The sequence below is a fragment of the Petaurus breviceps genome, unplaced genomic scaffold (genome assembly GCF_028583685.1).
Source record: "Petaurus breviceps papuanus isolate PSGF00001 unplaced genomic scaffold, PetGlider_PUasm1.0 208, whole genome shotgun sequence".
Classification (NCBI taxonomy): Eukaryota; Metazoa; Chordata; class Mammalia; order Diprotodontia; family Petauridae; genus Petaurus; species Petaurus breviceps.
In genome coordinates, this window is record NW_027185852.1 from 15,556,409 (window position 1) to 15,572,569 (window position 16,161).

Below are 16,161 nucleotides of genomic sequence, written 5' to 3' on the forward strand. Positions count from 1 at the left end.
CTCTCCCTCCCTCCCTCCTTCTCTCTCTCTCTGTCTCTCTCTCTCTCTGTCTCTCTCTTCCCCCCTCCTTCCCTCCCCCCCACAAGAAACAACAGCAAATGCTTTTGCAAGGGAGTGTTTAGTCTATTTGTGAGAAATGCCTGCCTCTCCCTCTCCTTCTCTTCTTTCCAAGTCTCTCTGACAACAGAGGATTGTGGGCAGGTCCTCATTTCCCTTCTTCAGAGAAAGCCATGAGACAGAATTGGGGGCAGGGGGCTTCTCTTCTATCAACGAGAAAGCGTTAGCTGAGCATGCAAAACCTTGCTTTTTACAATTGATGGGTTAAACCAGAGCTGGAAAGGACTTCAGCCGCGTAATGACCCTTCGGGTTACATGGGCTGCCTCATTTTACAGGTGAACCATAAACAAGCATGGGTTCCAGTGCCAGGCATTGTGCTGGGTACTGGCCACACAGACAACAACAAGCACAAAATGAAACAATTCCTACTTGAAAGGAAACTGAGGCCCAGAGATATTAAGGTCATACAGGTCTTCTGACTATATCTGTTCCACTGTCCTGGGAGATCAGCAAGTTACAGAATTACAGAACATTAGAGTTGGCAAAGACCTCAGACTCCATCTAGTCTAACCTGTACCTGAACATGAATTCTCTTGACAATATTCCTCATGAGAAATTTCAGTTTTCCCTTAAAGATGTTTACTGAAGTCTTAATCTCCTCTATTCACAGATGAGGAAACTGAGTCCTGGACCCAACACATTCTGCTAGAACCTACTGCGCCTAGATAGAATTGTTAGGAGTTTTCTCTGGCTTTGCTCTAAAACTAACCCTATGCCCTCATATGAGCGATGATTAAACAGGGGCTCTGACCCACTGCCGCCCAAGGAAGCTCATCTCACTTATGAATAACTCCAGCTTTTAAAAGATTGGAGGAAAGGCTTGTTTGTTTTCCCTGAAATCAAGTCTAATTGATTTATTGAAATTTCTACCCATTGACTCTTAATATTCCCTTCAGAGATAAAAAGAACAATTATCTTATGCTACCTATTTGACCTTAAGCAAGTAAAATAATTTGCCTGGAACTGAGATTCCCCAGCTATAAAATGATTGTATTGAACCAGACAGTCCTTCCCTCAAAGAACTTACAATCTAATGAAAGAAACAAAATGATTCAGAACAACTCTCTTAACCTCTAAAGGCCTCAATTTTCTCATCTATCAAATGAGATTATAATCTTCCCTATGCCACTGGGTTATTGTGAGGGTCAGATGAGCTAGTGAATGTAAAGTGCTTTACAAACCATAAAAAGCTGTATAAAATCAGTTTATTGGTCTGTCAGCTAGAATTTGGTAAGCCCCTACTATGTGCTGAGCTCTGGTAAGCCCCTATTATGTGCCAAGAGCTGGGCTAAGCTCTGGTAAGCCCCTACTATGCGCCAAGCTCTGAGCTAAAATCTGGGGATGATTAGGGTTAGCAGAGAAAAGAAAAAGATAGTCCCTGCCCTCAAGTCTAAAGGAGCAGACCATAAACTGGAGAAAATCAGCAGAAGGAAGGTACTAGAATTAAGGGGGACAGGGACATTATGTATTATTTTAAATCCCTTCTTCTGTAAGGCTACCTTCAGTATACTCTGAATCTATGTTCTATATAGCAATTTATGCACATGTTGTCTCCCCTATTAAAATAGGAACTCCTTGAGGGAAGAGGCTATTTTTTTTTACCAAGTCTTGAGGTAAAGAAAAAACCTCCTACCATCAGACGTGTTCTGGAAGGGAATTAGCCTGGGGACTTAAGAGGTTACCCAGAGGACCTCAGCAACCAGACAGGCCCACCTACACCAGACACAAATAATAACATACCCAATAAATGGTCTCGCCAAACCAACTTCTCACTCAAATGCTCCCTCATTAGAAGTTTCCAATAAGAAACTCAGAAGCCACTTCTGAGGAATCCTGAAAATTCCTTCTCAGATAGGGCTTGTACCAAATGACCTCTAAGGATGCCCTCTGGAAGAAGGTGGCATTTGACCTTGATTTGGCTTCTGCCAGAGGCCTCTACTCACCCTCCCCACTGGGATTACACTGACCCTTTCCCTCTGAGGTTACCTTCCATGTAAATATAAATATAGATACATAATATATGCATGTATATGTGTATATATATATATATGTACATATATTGATATGTACCATAAATCATTCTAGGTGTGTATGTATACACACACATAAGTAGATACATTGTATATATATGCAATAAGTAGATATATTCAATATATACACATCTATAACTACACATACTGATACATTGTATATATATTTATAGATACATGTATATAGATATAAACATATCCATGTATATGTGCATATAAATACATATCCATCTTACATATATGTATGTATAAGTGTATATGCATGTGTCTACACGTGCATGAGTATATATGTATATCTTGTAAATAACTAGTTCTATGCCAATTGCCTTCTCTGTTAGAGTTATTATTAGAACAGGCACTGCTTCTCCCTTTCTTTATATATCCTTAACACTTAGCAGAGTGCCTGGGATAGATAGCAGGTACTTATAGGGCAGCCGGATAGCACAGTGGATACAGTGTCAGGTTTTGAGTCAGGAAGACTTCCTGAGTCCAAATCTGGCCTCAGACACTTACTAGCTGTGTGACCTTGGGCAAGTCACTTAATCCTCTTTGCCTCGGTTTCCTCATCTATAAAACAAGTTGGAAAAGGAAATGGCAAACCACTCTAATATCTTTACCAAAAAACACCAAAGGAGGACATGAAGAATTGGATATGATAGAAACGACTGACCAACAGCTTAGGAAATACTTGTTGACTGATTGACTGATTTCCAGAGATATAAGAAAAGTCAGCTTTTACCAGTTTTAGGTCAAGGCTTTCGAGCCAGGAGGGGCCCAAGAAATCACCTCTGGTTTCAGTGGTTCTGAGCTAAGGCCTCCACTTTACAGGGGAGGAATTGTAAGCTCCCAGAGGCCAGAGACTGTTTTCCTTTTTTTCTTGTATCCTCAGTGCCTAGCATTTAGTAAAGCCTTACATGTGTATTACCTACCTGCCTGCCTGCCTGCCCAAGCAGGGAGCCCTAGACAGTTCTGAGCAGAGGAGCAGCCCCTGATGGGCATGTGGGGCTGAGCAGTGCCCTGGGGCTTCCCCAAAATGTCAGCTGGAGTCTGTCAGCCCCAGCAAAGGAACGCCACCATACAACATAAGCATTCACAACTGACAGTTCACACCAGCCTCCATTTTTGCCACTGGCAACATTAATTTTTAACTTTTTTTCCCACTTACCCTTTTGTGAAGAATCGGTTTACAGTTGAGGATGGCACATCCTTGTGAACAAGTTGCTCATCACATTATAAAGTTGGGAAGTCCCCCCCCCCATTTTTTCCACCCAAAATCTGCCTCTCTGTAACATCCTCCCAACTGCTTGCCCCTGGGGCCAGGCTGAACAAGTCCAAGCCTTCTTCCACGTATCAGCTTTTCGAATATTTGAAGACAATTATCATGTTCCCTGTAGTATTCTCCTCTCTGGGCTAACCCTTCCAAGTTCCTCCAGTCCATCTCAAAGGACATGGTTTCATAGAGTCATGGGATTCCGAACTGGAAGGCATCTTATATCCCATCTTTCCCCAGCCCCTCATTTTTACAAAAGAGGAAACTGAAGCCAAGAGGAGAGCAATGTCACATAGGTATAAGTCTTATAGTGGCAATTTTAACTCAGTATAGTGGAGTATAGTGGAGTACCTTCCTTCTGCTGATTTTCTCAGTTTATGGGCTCCCCCTTTAGACTTGAGGGCAGGGACTGTCTTTTTCTTTTCTCTGCTAACCCTAAGTATAATGGAGATTTTAACTCAGAACCAACTACCTCAAATCTGACTTTCTCCATTACATAGTAATGTCTTTCCTTAGAGCAGGAATTCTTGACCTTTTTGTGTAGCCCAGACCCCTTTGGTTAAATGTAAGTATCTTTCTTTCTTGGGATGATGATTTTAAATACATTAAATAACGTACATAGCATTACAAAGGTATATTGAAATAATTGTCAACTTTTTTTAATGGAAGTTCTGAAGGTTAATAAGGTCTGGTTGAATACACCGGTCCTCCATACTATGGGCTCTAATGGAAGACTCAGCACCTATATTCAACAGCTCATTTCAAGGGCTGGAATCTCTACAGAACTATCTTTCTAATTTCGGGATATGTCATTTAGTCAATAAACATTTTCTAAGCACACAAAGAAAAGCAAAAAGACCAACCATCCTCTCAAAGATTCACATTCTAAAGTCAGAATATAAGAAAGACACAGATGGGTCACAGATGGGCCTACCAGGGGGCAACAGGCATGGTCTAGGGCACTGTGAAAACTTTCCTTCTCCTGAAGGGCTTGAGGACAAGTACAGGGGAAAGAACAAAGGACCTAAATCTGAACCCCAGCTCTGTCTCTACTTGTGTCAGTCAATTAAAGAAATATTAAGCACCTACTACTTGCCAAGAACTGTGCTAAGTGCCAAGGATACAAAAAGAGGCAAAAATTCCATGCACTCACGAGCAATGTACAGGATAAATAGGAAATAAGAAAGGGGAGGCCCGTGGATTAAGAGGAGTTGGGGAAGACTTCCTGAAGAAGAAGGCATTTGGGGCGAGTGACTTCCTCTCTGGACCTCAGTTTCTCTATACATAAATGAGAGAGGTAGGTAGCCTAGGAGGCTATAAAGTCATTTCCAGCTTCAGGTCTCTGATCCTATGACTGGATGCTTGTAGGGGGCATGCACATATCATTGGAAAAGGATGCCCAGAGCAAGCCTTCTATTGCCAAGGGCAGGCCAGGGGGGCACAATGTGGGCTGTGCTTGAAGTTACCTGAGCACTGAGGTAGGGGGAGAGACCTGGAAGATGGAAGGAATCACACACCAGGAGTGTACTGTGAGGGTGCCACTCAATGTGGGCACCTGGGGCCCAAGGCTAACTGACCACTGTTCACTCATTAGGATGTGTGCTAAACGCTCCATTGGTATTCTCCTTCTTTGGACTACATTAGTCTAAATCAGGTCAATCTCAGTAAATCAATGTTCAGAGACCAGACTTCAGACTTGCCCATTTCCAGAACCACTTTTTGTGACTCCCCAAGAAAACCTCTACTGAGACTGAGCTAAAGACAGAATGGTGCCTTTCCCTGTTGAATTTAATTTCAAAATCCCTCACCAGAACCATTCATATCCAGTAGGAGTTGGCAGACATCAGCCTGCAGAACTGAGGATTTGAAACGTGGCCTCCCTGGCTTTGAGAAACATCCACTTCTCCCAGTTCCTGCTGGCTGGGTGGCCCATTCTTCTGCCAAGGAACCTTAGGATTGTCTGGACTGCTATCTTATTGTCATAAAACTGTTTGCTTTTTGTTGGTAGAAACAGAAGGAAGACGAGGAACCGCCCCCTGCAAACCCTGCTCCTGAGACAAGGGCCCCCAAAGAAAGCAAAGCCAGCAGGAAGATCCGACCAGCCTCACAGCCACATCTGAGCCAACTCCAAAATGAGGAGGCCCAGCGCGAGACATGGATGGAGCGCTTCCGAAAGCTAGAAAACGCCCTGCACTTGTGTGACGTGAACAATACAGGTGAAAAACTATGCTTGAAACAAGTGTCCCCCTTGCTGGCAGTCAGGGCCCCTGATGGTATCAGGCAGGCTCAGGAAAGGGAAAAAGACTGGTTATCAATCGTCATGTTATTTGGTTACAGTTTGGTTACAAGATGATTCATGATTACTTCATAATTACAAATTATAATTGGTTTATAATATTTACCATTTATATAGCACTTTAATGCTTGCAGAGCTTTGCATATATGTTACTTCCACTGATCCTCACAATAGCCCTGGGAGGGAGGTATTATTATTCTACCCATTTTAGAGATGAGGAGAGTGAGTGAGATGAAGTGACTTTCTCAGGGTCACATAGCTAGGAAGTATCTGAGGCAGGATTTGCACTCAACTCAGGTCTTTCTGACTTCAAATCTAGTACCAGACCCAGGTAACCCTGGCTGCTTCCCTTTATTCAAATGTAAGAGTGTTTAAAAAAAAAAACTAAACTCTTATTCAAATGCAAGAGAGGATTCCTGTAAATTAAATCACATTCCAATAAATGCCATTACAATAGGAAATTATATTGAACTGTAGTTCAAGATTCCCAAGTTCTAGTTGAGGATTAGGCATTGGAAGGTTTATTTCATACAACCAGCCATATTGTGGAAAACAGAAAGTTACAGCTGCAAGGGACCAGTAGAATATAGAATGGACGGCCAAGCTGGAGGGGACCCTTGGGAACGACAATGTCACAGCCCTTCAGAGGCTCCAGAACAGTGTCTCAGAGTGTTAGGTCTGGGATGGACTTTACAATACCATATTAGAACATAGGATATGGAAGGCTTAAGCTGGGGGACCTTCAGACATGGAATGTTAGAACATACAGTTTGGGAGCGAGAGGTAACCTTAGAATATAGGACATAGAATGTGAGAGATAAAAGGGACCTTCAAATATAGAATGTTAGCACATAAAACATAGAGTGTTAGAGCTGGAAAAGACCTTCTAACATGGACTGTTAGAACACAGAATGTTAGAGTTAGCTGGGGCATTAGAACATGAAATGTTCAAGCTGGAAGGGACCTGAGAACGTAACATTTTAGAATTTAAAGCATAAAATTATCATGTTTCAAGGGATCTAGAATTTAGAACATAGAATAGTAGAACGGGAAAGGACCTTAGAGCTAGTTAGGACCAAATCCATTTTACACATAAGAAAACAGGCCAGAGAGGTGAAGGGTTTGTTTGTTTTTTTTTTCTGGGGGGGGCAGGTAAGGCAATAGGGTTTAAGTGACTGACCCTATACACAGACAGTGTCTCAAGTGTCTGAGGATGGATTTGAACTCAAGTTCTCCTGACTCCAGGACTGGTGCTCTATTCACTGTGCCATCTAACTGCCTCTGAGGTAAAGGCACTTGTGCAGAATATAAGAAATAATTATTAAGCATCAGCGTTGTGAAAAGTACTGTACTGGGTTATGTTATGGGAATAAGCAAACCACCAAAGTGATTCTTGCCATCCAGAACCCTATGGTTCTGGACATTCTGGAGGCTGCCTGGTGCACGGTCATAGATGTAAATATCTAATGCAGGATTCAAACCCTGATCTTCCTGTCTCCAAATCCAATGCCCCATTTACTACTTCACCCTGCTAAGGAGGCTGGGTAGGCTGAGCTGAGGAAGACATTGAGTGGAGTTTTGCACATACCAGATTTGAGGCCCTGGTGGGACATTTCAGGGAAATGTCCAAAAGGCAGTTCCTGATGTGAACTAAAACTCAGGGAAGAGACTAGAAAATATAATGACCCCAGGAGTCATCTGCCTGGAGGTGATAATGGAACTCCTCAGAGTAGAAAAGATAACACTCAAGAGACAATCTTTCCAGAATTCAAGCCCAGGTCAGCCCAGGAACCTAAGACTTGAATCTAGAAAGAGATATCTACTCCAACCTCTTCATTTAATAGATGAAGAAACTGAAAACCACACAAATAAAATGACTTGTCCAAGGTCACACAGACAGCAAGAGACAGAGAGGGGATTTCAGCCTGGGGCTCAGCCTTCATGCCCTGCATTTTTCTACTGTGCCACATTGCCTCCCACAGAAGAGATTTTTATGGGGGCTAGAAGTGTGTTTGAGAATAATGGTAAAGGTACACATTTACGTATAAAGTGCTTTATATATGTTGGACCTCACATGCAGGGCGAAGCTGGTGTTGTCACTGGGAAGAATTAAGGAGACTGAGACTCTGAGAGGGGATGTGACCCACCAAGGTCACCTAAATGATAAATATTTGAATCAAGATTGAGACCCAATTCTTTGTGACTCAGAGACCAGTACTCGGTCTTTTTCCTTACTGCCTCACTAGTGCTCATGCTTGGGGAGGGGGAGGGAAAGATGAAGAGAACAGACAAATGAACCAGTCCGAGAGATGAAGGAGTGTTCTAAAGTGGTCAGAGGAGAACACGGAGAGATATCAAGGGCAGTATTAGTGTACAGAACATGGGTGCCCAGGAAGCATTGAGTGCTCTAGAAAGGTCAAGGATGAGTCCTGAGAAGAGGTCATTGGATTCAGCAATTCCACTGTCATGGCTGACCTTTGAGAGAGTGGTTTCAGTTGAATAGTGAGGTCAGAAGCCAGATTGCCAGGGCTAGAGAATAGTGTGCTTGGGGAGATCTTTGAGGCTTAGCTAGTGTGTCTCCCTTTAATTCCAGCCCCCAATAAACATTTGTAAAGACTCTGGGTCAGACATAAAAAAATAGGGTAGGCTCACATTCCTTTCCAAGTTTCACTGTCCACTTTGATAGGTTTCTGGGGTGATTTAGGTCAGGGAAATATTATAGACATCATGTATATCAGGATTTCAGCAAGGTATTTTGTTCAGCATCTCAGCATATCTTTATGGATCACCCTTCTTGAGCCTTAGGAGACTCTGATACTTTGTGACTCCCCCATACATGCATGCATACATGCATACATATATACACACATACATATTTAAATGTAGGAATACACATGCATTTGTATATGTATACATATATAAATCTATATAATATATACACATTGTATATATGTATACACATGCATAGATTTATATGTACATATAAAATATATATATATATATAGAAAGTACATGTACATTTATTTCAGTATATGAATATATATATACAAGAAATATACCTATATTTAATTTAATAATATATGTATAACTCTAGATGGAAACACTAAAAAAAAAAAAAAAACCTAAATTCAATTACGGATGAGGGCCACAGCCTCAGTCACTGATCTATTTCTCTCCAGGCTTGGGCCCCATTTTTGTGGAGTTTCTAAAGAAGTAATTTCTCTATGGAGTTTTATTGACCTTGGTAGATGATGGATGTAAATAAATTAAAAGGGCAGATTTGAAATGCTTTCCCCATGACCTCTTCATTATTTATGTCTGTTTTCCCCGTTTCCATGAAATGTGGAGAGTTGCTACAGCCAAAGAATAGGTCAGAAAGAGATGGGAATGTCTGAGGCAATTTTTAATGAAAAATGAGGATTGACCGAGGTCAGCATGTTGGCTGACTCACTGGCCACAAACTCTTAGGAAGCAACCACGGCCTCATAGCAGAAGGAGGACCTATGCTACAGAATCACAGAATGGCTACAGAACTTTGAACACAGAACAAGGAAGCAGGGATGGACTTGGACTGATGTTCTAAGGAAGGACCTTAGAACTGATATCAAAGTTCAGAAGGACCTTAGAAAGGTTGATCGAGAAGAGATGTTAGAACACAAAGTATTAAAACTGGAAAGGACCTTGGAATATAGAATATCACTGGTGTAAGGGACCCAGAGACATATAATGTCAGAACTGGGAAGAACTTTAGAGCATAAAAAATTAGTTATAGAAAGACATTGGGAATTAAAGTGGAGCAGAGAAGGACCTTGGAACATAAAAATCTTAGAACCTCGAGCTAGAAGGAACATTAGAAAATGGAATATTTGAATAAGAATGTATGTGACCTTGAGTGTAGAACATCAGAGCCAGAAGAAACCTTAGAACAGAGAATTTCAGAGGTAGGAGGAACTTTAGAGCATAGAATATTAAAGCTGGGGAGGACCTTAGGACGTAAGATGTCGGTGCTGGAAGGGACCCTAGAACTTATTATCTTATAGCACTGAGCTGGAAAAGACTTTACAGTGTTTGAGTCAGAAGGGTCCTTAAAACCTAGAATGTTAGAGCTTGGAGGGACCTTAGGATTTATGCCATTGAAGCTAGAAGAGACCTAGGGCTCATTGAGCCCAATGACCTTATTTTTATAAATGAGGAAGGGAAGTCATATGGCAAAGGTCATGCAGTTAGTGAATGTGGAGGTAAGGTGAATGTCCTATCTCTAGCTCCAAGGCCCCTGCCACTACACCAGATTCTTGTATTTCTCCCTCTAGCAAATAGCTATGCTTTCTGAGGTTCAAGAAAAGGTCGAGGACATGCCTGAGCGGCACTGAAGGCTGCTCACTGCATAAATGTTTATTTGGCACCCCTGTGTACAAGCACATTAAAGCCATCCCTGTGATGAACACACACAGTGCACGAAGAGTCCCTTTGACTGATGTGAATGATTACCTTGACAAACTGAAGAAAGGGCAGACAGATTGTTCTTTCCTTTGAGGGGGTGGTGGGTTTGTTGCCATGGCTGGCTCTCTGAAGGATACATGACAAGTCCTCCCAGATTCTTGCTGGTGTTAGTGTGTGTTTTCATTGGGAGAGTGGGGGAAGGACAGCAGCAGAAGATGGACTTTACCACACGATGAGAGACTGAAGAATTGTGGTGAGCAGCTGTTTGGGGAGTCCACTCATAACATGATAGATTGGAATGGGCACACATTTCAGCTGATGGCATTTTTAGTTTGACATCAGGATGAATTTCCTAGCAGTAAAGTTTGGAAACTCTTTAAATCATAGAACACAGAATGGCACAGCTGTAAGGGAGCTCAGAATGTAGACTATTAGAGCACAGACTGTGAGAGCTGGAAGGGCTCATCAGACAGAAGATGCCCAAGGTGGTGTGTGCATGAGAAGGTAAAATGTGGAAGCTGAAGGGACCTTAGGAGATTGAACATCAGAATGCAGAACTTAAGTGCTTAATTCAAAAGCCCAGAACAAAGAATGTGAGGGCTGGAAAGGTCCTAAGGATATCGAGTGTCAAAGCTTGGAGAGACCTTGGAAGAAAAACTGTCAGCATTGGAAGGGACCTTGTAGCATAGAATGTTAGTAGAAAAGACTTTAGAACATGGAATGTCAGAGCTGGGAGGGGCCTTAGAACAGAACAAGAAGGAAAATGAGTGCTTAAAATGTTAGAGCAGAGAATGTCTGAGGTGGTAGGTACAGCTAAGCAAAGTAATAAAACAGAAATCTGGAAGGAAATTGGATTATAGAAGCCTAGAATATAGAAAGAAACCTTAGAATGGAGAACGTCAGAACTGGTGGGGGGCCCTTGGAACCCTGAAAGTTCAAATGAAAAGATAGATTCTTGGAACATCAAACATAGAACATTAGAGGAGCCTGAGTCTAAGAGATGGGAAGTAATTTACAAAGAGATGAGCCTGTAGCAGGGCCAGGTCTGAAGATAATGGCCAATACTCACAGTTGGGCAGTGCATTAGCTAGGGCATTGGCTTGACTATGAGAAAGACTCATTAAGTTTGAATTTTGCCTGAGCTACTCATTGCATTTCCTTGCACAGGTCACCCAGCCTCGCTCAGCCTCAGTTTCCAGAAGACCCCTAGAGCTTCCTTCCACCCCAAAATCTATGATCTCATAACCTGGGTTTGAATCTTGCCATTTACTACATTGGAAAAGTCTTGGGGCCTCAATTTGTTCATCTATAAAATAAAAATAGTAACAACACTTATCTTAATGTGTTGGTGGGAGGATCAAATAAAGCAACATGTGCCAAGCACTTTGCAAACTTTAAAGTGTTAATTAAATTTGTTTATATTATTCTAGAGATTGATGGGAGCAGAGGCCAGGGAATACAAACCCCATGTTTTGAGTATACGAATAGACAGAATACAAATGGATTCATTTATGGTTCTATGTTAAAAACCTTCTTCTGTCCTGAACGTTCCACGGGGGGATGGAGAAGGGAGAAAGAATAATAAGACCTAGGCCTTATTTGCCCATAATCCCAGCATTTCACAACCAGAAGGGCCATTAGGAACCTGAGTCCAACCCTCAACCAAACAAGTATCCACCCTACCATTTATCCATGGAGTAGTTGGGTCCTCAGGAAGCTTACCATTGAGGAGGGGAGATAAGAATGCAAAATACAACATGGAGTGGAGCTATGGGAGACCAGAAGGGTGAAGGAGGAATAAAAGGAGTCTAGTCCTGTAGGACTATTTGGACATTGTGCCCAGGGTGAGAGAAAACTCGGATTCAATTACTTGTATATGCCCTTGGGGAAATGGACCTCAGTTTTCTCATAAGTGGGGAAAAAAAAGCATTGGACTGAAATCTTAAGAGTCTCATCCTGCTCGAGCACTCTATGAATCAGTGACTTTTGGCAATGAGGGTTGGAATCAGGCAGCCTTTGGTGCACACCCCACCCTTCTCTAGAACTGACTTCAGAAAGTTTTCATGACTACACAGAGTATGGCCTTGAACTTGGCCTAGATTTCAGCTGTTGGTTGCACTCAGCCAATGGCATGATCATGGAGGTCCTTGTAGGAGAGCCCTCATGAGGCAAGGTGCCCACATCTCAGCGTTGGCTTTTGGCAGGGCCACGGGCTCTTCACAAGCACGTACTGTGACTCCTCTTCTGAAATCCCATTCAATTGAAATACTTATTCAACTGTTCCTATGTGTAAGATGTTACGAAGAGGTTAACCTTGAAAATCAATGTCTTTTCTCCCTTCCTCTCTTTCTCCATCTCTATTTAATTCGGTCTTTCTCTTTCCTTCATTCTTTCTCTCTTTATATTTCTCCTCTCTTCTGTCTCTACTTTTGCATCTCCATCTCTATATTTCTTTGTTTTTGTCTCTTCTTTGTCCTGTTCTCTGTATCGCCTTCATTCTCTCCCTTTGTGTATTTCTCTGTCTGTCTCTATCTTTTCCTCTCTCCTTTTCTCTCTTTCTGTCTCTGTCTCTCTGCCCTCTCTCTCCTTCCCTAATTTTCTCCTTCTGCCTTCTGTGTGTCTTCCTTTTTCCTCCTCTTCCTCCTTCTTCCTTCTCTCTCTCTCCTCTCTCTGTCTCTTTCCTCTCTGTCTCTTTCTCTCCGTCTCTCTCTCTGTCCCTCTCTTTCTCTCTCTGTCTCTCTCTGTCTCTGTCTGTGTGGTGTGTCTCTCTCTGTGTGTGACTCTGTTTCTCGGTCTCTCCCTGTGTCTCTGCTCTCTATGTCTCTGTCTCTCTCTGTCTCTCCCCTCCCTGACCCCCAAAAACAGGAGTGCTGGAAAAGGAGCGAGCCAAGCGCCTCATGCACAACTACAATCTCATTTATAACCTCGCCCTCAGTCCTCTGAAAATCGATCAGGCGGTCCGGAGGTTCCGGCGAGGAGAGAACCTTCTCTTGGAGCCGGCGCTGCGGTACCTGAAGGAGCTGTGAGAAGTGCCTCACTGGTGCTAACGGGTGTTTGCTGTGTCTCCCCTCTTCTACCCAGGGACACGTTTTTCTCAGTCTGAGCAAGGGAGAGATGAAGCGTTCCCAGGGAGGAGCGGCCGGCGTAGGCACCCTGGGCGTACCTCTTACGGCCTTCGTGTCTTGGACCGACCCCCTTTTACCCAATGACATGAAAGCGGGGCAGCTTTATTTGGTTTGGGTGAGAATCTGATGAAGACTGTCACCAACCAGTCTGCTGTTTCCTCACTGTGTGACCCTTAACCTCTCCCTTAACCTCTGGACCTCAGTTTCCTCCTCTATAAATGGTGGGAGTGGAGGGGAGGGGGAGCAGGGGGACGGGATGTAGACTAGGCAATCTCTTAAGTTGTCTTCCAGCTGTTATTCAAGTAAACTGTTCTAAATTCTGATATTCTAGGATCCAACATTCCCTGTTCTAAGGCTCTAATGTTCTCTTTTCTAAGATCCCTCCCAGTTCTAACATTTCTGTTTTCAGGTCTCTCCCAGCTCTAACATTCTTTGTTCTGTGTTGTGAAGATCCGTATTCAAACAGCCCATCTCTAACATTGTGTGTCTAAAAGTCTCTTTTCCCTCTAACATTCTATGCTCAGCGTCCTATTATCCTAATTTCTAATGTCCTGTGCAGTGCTGACATGCTGTGTTACAAGATTGTATATTCTGTATCCCAACATTTTAAGGTTCTTTCTGGTTCTGACAGTCTGTGATTCTGTAGGAGACTGGATGTGATTTTCCAGAACCACAAAAAGTACCTGACTCACAACAGAGGCTTAATAAATGCTCATTGGCTGATGGATTTATCCTAAGTTCCAGCTCTAACAGACAGTGTTCTGTCTTCTAGCATTCTTCATTCTGGGGCCCATTTCTGCTCTAACATTCCATGTTTTCTTTTTTTCTGTAAACTATCCTGCTCCTGGCATTTATAGATGTATGACTCTGGGCAAGTTATTAAACCTCTCTAAGGATCAATGTCTTCATTTGTAAAATGACCACAATAGCATCTGTAGTAACCTACATCCCAGGGCTGTTGGGAGGCACCAACGGATAGTGGCTGGAAATGCTTGGTAAGATTTGAAAACCCTAGAGCTATGCCCACCAAGATCAGGATGGGGGTGAGGGGGCAGATGAAGGAGATCTCTTGTTCTGTTCTAAGTTCACTTGAGCTCTCACGCACCATGATTTAAGGAGGTTTATCAGGGTGCCTGCCCACTGGAGCAATCTCTAGGGCTCAGCTGAGATCCCATTCATACAACATATCTGATTACCTGTGACATTCACATGTCATGAGTATAAACCAAATTATTTTACAGAATTCATAGTATCTACATTGAGAGAGAGAGAGAGAATTACTTTAGAGAGCTCAGCCTATAGAAGAGGGGCCACTTCCATCAGAAAATTATAATCTCTGAGCCAGGCAATTCTTGAGAAGCCATCTAATCCAACCCAACTCCCCAGCCCAAGACTCTAACTCCATCAAGCTTGTGGAAAGATAAGTGTGCCTTAGATCAACAAATAAGTATAATTTTACTGGAGAATTAGGGGATTCAATGTATATATACCCACCTTCTAATGCTGCCACAGATGTTTCCTAGTTGGATGGCCCTGGTCATCCCTGAATCTATGTTTCCTCATCTGTAAAATGGGAATAACAATAGCCTATACCTACTGACTGGGTTGTGGCAAAGCTTAAATGAGATAATTTAAGAGAAGTATTTTGTGAGCATTAAAGCAAATAGGAGGTATAAATCCCTCCCAGTAAAGGAAGTGTTGCCTAGTATTTGCCACCTTGTTGGAAGAGTAGCTGAAGCAAGGGAGACTGAAGGAGTTCACCCAAGGATGCAAAGAACTAATCTCATGCCAACATATTAAGCATGTTAAGCACCATACTGCACCATCCCCCACAACCCCCAAACCTAGGTAGTGCTTGCTATATCCACTGTCTCTGTAGCCTTGAGTTCTGAGTACACTGAAAGGGATTTGGAGGCTCATAGGATTTAGAAATGGAGGGGGTGTGAAGACTATCTAATCGAAACCCCTCGTTTTATAGCTGAGGATACTGAAGCTCAAGGAGGGTAAAACTTTCAGAGCTGAGAATGCAAGGCATCTTCCTGTTTACCACACCACCCAGCTAGAAGAAAAAAAAGTTAGCTCTATGTCTTGACCAACTCCCAAGTTGCCAACTCCATTGGGCAAAGCTTCTAGGAGCAAGACATTTAAGGCCAAACAGCTCCAATGAGTGGTGAAATCCTGTTCTCTGTTACTATGAAGTAAGAAGGAGACAATATGCAGATGTTGACCATCTTCCCATTTCTCCCTACCATCTTGCCATTAATTCTATCATTCATTCACTCAATCATTCAGCAAACATTTTTAAACACATTCTTTTATGAGATGCTATTATCTACTAAAGTAAATGAGTCTGAATTCAGAGAGCCCGGGATCAAATCTGACGCTTACTACCTGGATTGGACGAGTCACTTTATCTCCATGGGTCTCAGTGTTCTCACCTTTAAAATGTTTTTGCTGGCTAGCTTCTGAGGGTCTTTCCAACCATAATTATATTTCTGATGAATTTTATGAGTTACTCAGCATGTCTTCAAATATTATTGATTTTACTTTGAATAGATTGTAGTGAGCATCCTAACATTAGTTTAAATTAGAAAAAAAAATAAAATTTGGAAATTCTACTTCAATACTAAGAAGAAATGGTCTGCCTCATCCAAGTCTTTGGCCATTTTGTCCATGTTATGAGTCTTAAGCTAGTAGTTGATTAAGGGCCTTTCTCTAAAAATCCTCCCCTTTTTTCTTTGTCAATGTTGAGATTTCCTTTCTGAGTCTCACTGGGCACATCCAGCATTTCACGATGCTTTATAGTTGCTATGAAACCTGAATAAACATTTGCTAAATCATCATGCCTGGTGTGTGGTATGATTTCATTCAAGAGCCATTTA

General features: G+C 42.4%; 1 protein-coding gene across 1 annotated transcript in view; it reads left to right on the forward strand.

Annotated features, from left to right (window-relative positions):
• Positions 1–14,870, forward strand: part of LOC138165173 (uncharacterized protein C1orf87-like) — a 63,824-nt gene extending 48,954 nt beyond the window's left edge. Inside the window, exons 10-11 of the mRNA XM_069093308.1 lie at positions 5,427–5,634; positions 13,020–14,870. Coding sequence (XP_068949409.1) covers positions 5,427–5,634; positions 13,020–13,180 — 369 coding nt within the window. The 3' untranslated portion in view covers positions 13,181–14,870. The remainder of the gene's footprint in view (positions 1–5,426; positions 5,635–13,019) is intronic.
• The last annotated feature ends 1,291 nt before the right edge of the window (positions 14,871–16,161 follow it).